Source organism: Colius striatus, chromosome 9, assembly GCF_028858725.1.
Source record: "Colius striatus isolate bColStr4 chromosome 9, bColStr4.1.hap1, whole genome shotgun sequence".
NCBI lineage: Eukaryota > Metazoa > Chordata > Aves > Coliiformes > Coliidae > Colius > Colius striatus.
This window is the reverse complement of record NC_084767.1, coordinates 34,509,076-34,517,715: the sequence shown is the minus strand read 5'-3', so window position 1 is coordinate 34,517,715 and position 8,640 is coordinate 34,509,076. Positions and strand designations below refer to the sequence as shown.

Here is an 8,640-nt window from a genome sequence, read left to right as displayed (position 1 = left end):
ATAGGGTGCAGAGCCACTTCAGCAGTCTGTGACTCAGATTCCCAGGGAAATCCCCAACTTATCTGATGGAGCCTGTTAGTCTGCTAATTGAATAAGCTCCTATTAAAAGTGCAATGTTTTTTAATGACTGCTAACAAAGGGCCAGATTCTGATGTGATCTTTTCAATTGGGATAATTTTTGCTGATGGTCTGTCCCTGCCCCTAATTGCAGGCGTTGGGGTGGGTAAGGAGCAGGGAAGGGGGAAGGGAGACAGCCACCTGCCCAGCTCCACTGGCCTCCACAGAGCCCAGCTTGCTCAAGAGCATGGAGCTGAAATCATAGCATCAGTTCTAGGGCTTTCCCAGTGCAAGTGAGATACCAGCTGAGCATCAAAACTTGTTTTAATGAGGCAAGACTTCATAAAGTGTAATAAGCAGGAAGCTTTTAATGGGGACCTTTAGGAAGAGGGGAAAGCTGCCGTGCAGGCAGCAGAGGAAAGCATTTGTTGAGAGACTACCAAGCACACCACACAACATAATTACTGCAAATATCTAATACACAATCCAAGCTGTGCTCTGAGTAATTAACTTTCCCAGTGTTGAAACCAGATTGATTTCTTGATTCTGCATGTAAGATGTTGTCTATGTCAGTATAGGAAAAATGCTGTATATGCTTCTGCATTTGCACATTCAAACCTTAATTTTAATTAAAATTATGTACATTACATCTGTATCTCTTGTTCTTTATGGGAAATGACTTTGAGAAGGTATTTGCCTAATAGGAAAAGAAAAAAAGCTTGGTTAGCATTTAAAGTGAACTTAGTTGTGTTTCAGGTTACTTCTGAAAGAGAGCATAAAGGTACTTTTTTCAGACAGTCCCTGGCTGCCCCAGAATGGGGTTGAGCTCTCTTACATGACCTTGTAACCACATTTGCCCTCCTTGTCTCACCTGAAACTCCCAGTGGGTTCCCCAAGGCTGTATGACATCAGAGCCATGGAAAGTTTTATAATATAGTTATAAGGACCCTTTTTTGTTTGTTTTTTTCTTGCTAGTCAGGAATGAGATCTGGCCACCTTCACCCCCATGTGTCTCCATATCCTTCAGTTCCTTTGCACGTCTCTTTTGTTTTTCTCCTAGGAGGGCTTCTGTTAAAATGCAGGAACTTTTTTATAGAAGCTGTCACTACCACTGAGACGTAGCTTTAAAAGTTTCATAAGCAATCCATAAGTGGTGGGTTTTTCCCCCACAATAACAATAGCCAAGTGTCAAAAATCTCAAGCTCATGTTATCAGAAGAAAAGCTTAAAACGTATTTCTCAGCCTGTTTTCTATTCCCTACTCTGGAGTTGTCAGATGCTGTGACATGGCTCCATCACACCACAACTAGCAGTCCCAACAAACAGAAAATTATTTCCAACTGGCAAACACACTGTTTACTTTCCAGAAAAATTGCAGTTTCCCTCTGACAGCTGATCAAGGGAGCTCCTGCTGCTGACAGCATGAAGAAGTGTTTAAACACAGGGATGGAAGTTTAAACATTTTCTCATTATCACAGAATAAAAAAAAAATTAAAAAAATAATAAAAACTAAAGGCATTGAGACTCTCTGACCACCTGCTGTGCCAGTAACGAAGCAGTGTCACATGACCAGCCCCTGAGGACTTTTATCTCTGCCCCAATATCATTACTGAAGTGACACTAGTAACATGAGGCACGTCAAGGCTTTCATCTGGGCTACCCAAATGCAGTTCTGGCTTGTGAGGGGAATTTTCCTCATGATTTTTTTTAACCCTTTTTAAGACCATTGCCCTCTTGCACCATTACAGATAGGGGTTTGCAAGTATTAAAGTCCTTCCATTTATTCTTGGCAATATGTAATTTGGCCAACAAACTTGCTCTGGGCTGAAATAAACCAGAGTTTTGGCCTGGGAGTTATTTAATTTACTTCAAGATGTTTTTAAAGCAAATATTTAAGTCTGCTGTTAAACTTTTTAATTTTTTATTAGGTGGTGAGAAGAAACAGTTTGATGACCCTTGAGCACAATATCTCCATTTACATGCACTTCATAAACTCTCACCTGCTTTACCAAGGCATCCTATCCCTGCCAAGAGAAAGTCTTTTCTGGAAAAAAGGAAAGGTCACTCGTGTACTTCTCTGCCAATGTCTGGGATTTTTGGTGAGGTCTCCAACAGCAAACACCTAGATTTGGGATAAGCCCATATACATGATGGCAGCACTTACCAGAACCCACTCAGTTATTACCTCAAAACACAACATCAGACATCCAGATGTGACCACCCACATGAACTAGATGTGAGCAGGTTAGAGATAAGTCTGAACTTCATGGCTTTTTCTTGCTCCCACTCTGCACTCAGCCATGCATGAAGTTCTGACCCCCTCACAATCTGTTTCAACTCACTAAAGAAATGAACAAACTAACTCAGAAAAAGAGTTGATAGTTTTCCACATGTTTAGGAAGTTAAATCAGCTCAATAAGGGCTTAGAAAAGTGCCAGAGAGCAAAACAGAGAAAGATTGTGAAGCTTGAAGCAGGGAGATAAGTGGGAGAAGCAGGACTGCCTTTTTGCTAACTTGGTACATGTATTCAGATGTGTTTCTTGTTACTTACTCTTCCTGACTTGTTACACTACATCCATTTTCCTGCAGAGCTGTTACCCCTGAGATGGTGCTGGCCATGGGATGGAAAAGCTACTGGGATCAGTACTCCTGATGTAAATAGTACTTCCAGTAGTTTGGGAGAGGAGTGATTCTGGGGCAATCTGATATATTTAAGGCATTTGGCCTCCAATGTTGATTTAATAGCAAGAGTGCTGGATTGTAGCACAGCCTTTTGCCAGTGTCTACCTCACGGTCTGTCCCTCCAGATAGCTAGAAGATATAATTTGACCCTTTGGCAATTTAGCATATGAGCTTTGACCATTATGGGATAGCAGTTATACAAAAGAGCAAAGCCATTCTCTCTGCTGCTCCAGGGCAGAAGAAACTTAGTACTGATGTTCTGGATAGGCACAATGAGGAAAGTGATTCTGTTCCTATCATTCAATCTCTCCATGCCCATGCATAACAAACCCTTTCATTTAACGTATCTTGAGCATTTAGTGTCTCCCAATTAGAAGCAGACATCCAGCCATAACCATCCCATGGTAGGCATTTCAGATACTGCTTCTTTACTGCTCTCTGTCAGGCTACCTCTGAGAGTGCAAAAGGAATGCAGAACATTCCTATCCCAACTTGGATCATTTACAGCTGCTCTGGATGTGCATATGACAATGTACCACAAATCAAAAGTGGAGAGTTGTCTTCTACTTAAGCAGAAATCCATCCACTTTCAAAAAGCTTCTTATTGGTATCAGTTCTTAGAAGCCAGTGCCAGAGTGCTTAAGAACTATTGTTTCTCTTCTAAAAAGGTTCTAAATGCCCTTCTCTCCACAAATAAACCTGCACATGGGAAGTTGACACAGAGATACATGCCTAAGTAGTACTCTACAGAATATTCTAGTCTGATCTTTCTTATACTGCTGTGAGGTCACTGCAGTATTATTCCAGATTCATTGAAAAGTAAATGAAAGGCAGAAGGTCCTAATACTGAGACAAAATTCTGTTTAGTATTGCAAAAGGAGGTCAGGCATTCACATTTGCTTTGAAAGTAGCTGGTGTTTGGGATATCTGGGTCCATGCAATCTAGAGGTAAAAAGACTGGGATATAGGTTGCCTTTTCATCAAGGCGAAGAATTTAAGGACTGTCACATAACATAAGGAATGTCTCTTTGTCCTCTTAACTGAACAGTGTCTGCAGATAGTCTGTGCACTCTTTTATGTCGCTGAGCTAGATGTTCCTGCAATTATGTCTATAGCAAGAGCAAAGGGGAACATAAATAGTTGTGCTGCTTCCTGCCCAGATCTGCAGTGTTTGGTTAGCAAACAACGAACTGGGGTGGGGTTAGAGATGCAGCTCCCTTACACTAAAATGTTGTCTTCCAACAATTTCTGTGGCTGCTACTCTGGTGTTTCCCCATAGCTTCATGACCAGGTTTATTCCAACATTCTGTGTATTTCTTGCTGAGAGTTCTCCCAGTCATGCCAGTGACACTACTAAGAATAAGAAATATTCAAGAAAAAACTTGCATGCCTGCACCTTAATGATTTTTTTTTTGTCTTCCCTTTCCACCTAAATCTGCTGTGAGGTTACACCAAGGCTTCTGGTTTCTGGTGTCCCAGAGCTGAGAAAAACTACGCCAGATAACCGAAACCAAGAGACTGGTAAGTGAACACAGTAAGTTACTTGCCTTCCTGACTCTTCTGGGCAGAATCCTAGGAGAAATTTCACAGTAACTGTAGATGGGAAAGAGCTCTCTAATTTCCCCATGTATTGTGAGCAGCACTCACCTCAGATTAGCTCTCCACCTCATAATCTGTCGGCAGCTCTGAGATCAAGAAGAATAAAACACCCTGGTAACTCCTTAATGAGCCAGGACTTTCTGCAACAGCTGGACCAAAAATGGCCTGTGGTTGGCTGCATCTTAACTCTTTGCTGTCACCCCTCTGCTTATCCACACCTGCACATGTTTGGAACCCAGTATAAGAAGACCTCCGAATTTAGCTCTACGCAATCAGTCTGCAATGCACATGTCTAATGCTCTGCTGGTGTGGAACCAGTATGCTGGTAATCCTGTTAGTAATGGCAGAAGCTCCCTCTAGGAAATTATAACAAATACTCTTAAACAATTCCTTTTGTTGACAACTTTATCCAAGAAACTATCTTCACTGGAGACTTCACTCAACTTTTGACTAATCCCCTCCTTCCCTCAGGAGCTCTTTTGTTGAAGGAGATTGTAGGCAAACCCGAGGAATGACAGATCTCTCTAAGCCTTGTATCAGCCGCTACATTCTTTCAATTGTCAGTCCCCATCTGTCCTGTTTGTACGTTGATCTTCTGGTCCAGGGATCTCTCTATTAAGTGACACATGGCTGTGTTTATTTTGCAAGTCCAGTGTCCAGACTGCTGTTACATCTTTGTGGCTGAGTCAATCTTTCTGACACTGCACAATTTCATTTTCTTCTACTGAAAAGTGAATTTTTAAAATGTGCCACCACCCCCCTCTCCTCAACTCTGCCCTTGTTTTATACCCTCAAAGATCTTGCTTCATTTTATCAATATCAAGAGTTATTTTAAAAGTCATTGGTGTAGAATCTGCCCCTATTGCAAAATAATTCTATTAAGACAAAAATCCATGGCCTGAGTCCTGAATTAACAGGCAAAAGAAACCCTAGTGACAAATACTCTTTAGGCCCAGTGACTTCAGTTACTTTGTTTCTTAGCAGATGGTTTAAAACAAGCTCTTATCTTCCTATAGATTCAACTGCACTTAGTTATTACAGTAGCAGATATGTACAAGAGGCACTGTACTATGTATCTGCATTTTGAAAGTCAGTAAGGTAGCATGAGAATGGGAACAGATTCATAGTCCTCCTCAGCAGGTAGAGTGAAAGAGGTGAAACGGTAGAAAATGGATGAAGTGTTGGCATGGAGTGTGTATCACCCTGAGATAGATGCCTGGCACTATCTCTTCCCTTCCTGAAACCAAAAGGAGAACGAGGAGAAGAATGTGATGATGTTTTATCTCTTGCTCAGTTGCTCAAAGCCCATGAATTCACAATTGAGACCTGTTATGTTTAGTTTTTTGGTTTTATCTATTTTTGTAACTCAATTCAGACTGGCCAATGAAGGAAGGCTGGCGAGTTTTATTATGTTCCCAGGAAATTCCATTCTCTCCTGTGCCAGCATGAGGCTGTTGTGCTTTAGATGCCTATCTTCCTCTGATTAGATTTGAAAAAGCATACAGAATTCCCCTGCTTTCCATTGGTGGCCTATTAAAATGGCCAAAAAAAACACCCCAAACCTGTTTCATTTATGTCCTTGCTTGCATGTCTCAATCCAGATGTCTTTTTTCTTTAAAAAAAAAAGAGCATTAATAACATGAACACCATCACATATAGAATGTTTCATTTTGAGTTGACATTTAAACTTGATTACTATGTTTTGTAAGACGCATTAAAAAGGGGACATAATCACTACAGAAAAAAAGCACAAAATGTTAAAGAATATCACATGCTATTTTCATGCTTTCACTATTTAAATTAAATTTTTGTGAAATACTCTGAAAATTGGTTAAAACTGGCCAAATCCAAGTTCATTGAACACTGAAGCAAGAGTGGCCTCCTGAAGTTGTCCCAGAAGCCTCAGTGGAACCAACAACTGGCCTTTTTGTCAGGATTAGTTCATTTCTGATCACAGAGAGGGAACAGACACTGTCTGCACTTAGCTGAACAGGTGAGCAGGGAATCACAGAATGGTAGAGTTGGAAGGGACCTTTAGAGATCATCTAGTCCAACCAGAAGCAGGTGACCTAGGTCAGGTTGCATACGAACATGTCCAGGCGGTCTTGAAGGAGTCTCCAAGGAAGGAGACTCCACAACCTCCCTGGGCAGCCTGTGCCACTGCTCCATCATCTGAACAGTGAAATAGTTTTTTCTTATATTTAAGTGGAACTTTTTGTGTTCCAGCTTCATCCCATTACCCCTTGTCCTTTTGCTAGATACAATAGAAAAAAGGGATGTCCCAACCTCCTGACACCCACCCTTTAGATATTTGTAAATGTTAATAAGATCCACCCTCAGTCTTCTCTTTTCTAGACTAAAAAGCCCCAGTTCCTGCAGTCTTTCCTTGTATGAAAGATGTTCCAGTCCCAGTATTCAGGCTGCCTCCAAAACCTAATCTGGTCACAGAGCTGGCAGAGTCAGGTCATTCTTGAAAGGGCTGGAGGCTGTACTGTCTGCCTGTTGTTGTCTACATGATGAGGGCAGATGGGGTAGATAAAGACCATGAGACCAGGCACAGAGTGCTGATCATATAGCAGGTACATGCCATCTACATGCATTTGAAAGCACAGATGAGTAGCTGAGGCTTGCCCTGCTATCACAGGTAGGTTGCCTCTTAGTTTGGTAGATGATAAGACAGTTGAACTAATTTGGCCTCAAGGTCAGTTTACAGGTCTGCCCAGTAAGCACAGACCCAGGTGATGACACTAACTGGACACATGGTGTTAACAAATGCACAAAGTAAACAAAGAGACAGTATATAACACAAGGGTATTTTCCAGTAATCTCTTTCAATAACAGTGATTTTTAATTGATCATTTGGTCTTCTGTGACAGAAAAGAGAAGAAAAACATTGATGCTGAAGCATCATTTTGAGGTGTGTTGTGTTAAAATATTCTTTGTTTAAACCCAAGTATGTTATGAGCTAAGGAGATTTTGCCTGGCTCTGGTCAGATCCCATGATGAGTGAAATCAAAACAAGCAAGCTATAAAATGCAAACTCAATAGACAAAGGTGAACAAAGTAATTTGATCAGTTTAAGCAACAAGGAAATGAAGCAATGTTTTGACTGCGGAGGCATCAGAAGAAAGTGCACTGGTATGAGACTTGGGACTATGACAAAACAAACTCAAATCTTCCATGATACCACTGAGCATTGTGCATTGGAGGCTGTTGCCTTGCTGAGCTCTTGCCTCTGAATGTGAGAATTCCCACTTTGTCCTCCTCAGCCTGGGATGTGGTCATCATCCAACCCTGGGTATCAGTTCTGCTTTCCCACCTTCAATACGCAAAGGAATTAATGTGCTAAGGATGAAGGTGGCAGCTTTAACAGTGGTAACTGCACACTTACCCACCAGAATTAGTCAATCATCATCCCTGCTTTCTACCAAAACTTGCTTGAACATCCAGAGAGATGGCCTTTTTGGTAAGAGGCAAACAGGTCACAGATTTCAGGTTGCAGTCTCACTCCTGGAACTGTGAGCACTGACTGTCCTGTGGAAAAAACAGGTTAAAGAGAAAGCTGCAAAATAGTCCTTTTCCTTCACTATGCTACTTTCCTAATGCTCTCCTGTGACAGCCACAATATAAACTAATTTGGATTCCTACTTCTCACAGCTCCATTCCATCTGATTTTTTTGAAATTTATCTCTTTAATCTAGGCACTCTTCTCTAGAAAACTCATCTACTGTTTCTTTTCTTTTGCTTGGAACAACCAGCAAAATACTATTTGGTAGAGCAGTGGTAGGAACGCAACCCACTAATCAAAAGGATTCAAATGGTTCTACACACTGCCAAGCTCTCTCCTTCCCACACAGCAGAGGGTGGAAAAAAAAAAGAAAAATAAAAAATAAATAGAGTGAAAGCACGGAGCTTCTCTCCCTCAACAATCTCACAAATGCAAAACCTTCCACTCCAGTGACTCCTCATTAACTTACCAAATCTGACAGTCTAATTATCGTAGCTGCTTCACACTTAGAATAAATAAATACTAAAGTGAGAGTTTAAAGAAATAGAGCAGTGAAATTCAGTCATCTAGAAAGTCAATAGAGAGAGAGTTTATTTTAAATTTTTATATTCTTATGTATTTATATCATTTTAGGAAAGATAATGAGATAGTTGTCTTTCAGGCTAATTGAGTTCCTAGGCTCACGGTTGCTTGCTGTCACAATATCAGACTTAGCTTTAACTTTATGCCTTAGAAATCTGATCACTACATCGCCATTTATTCTTTTCTGTGGATAACTGGGTGAAGGCAGAAGTG

The 8,640-nt window shown here is 40.9% G+C and overlaps 1 protein-coding gene across 1 annotated transcript in view; it reads right to left on the bottom strand.

Annotated features, from left to right (window-relative positions):
- Positions 1-7,212: 7,212 nt before the first annotated feature.
- CDK15 (cyclin dependent kinase 15) overlaps positions 7,213-8,640 on the bottom strand; it is a 39,024-nt gene continuing 37,596 nt past the window's right edge. The window contains 1 exon segment of the mRNA XM_062002623.1: positions 7,213-7,871. Coding sequence (XP_061858607.1) covers positions 7,762-7,871 — 110 coding nt within the window. The 3' untranslated portion in view covers positions 7,213-7,761.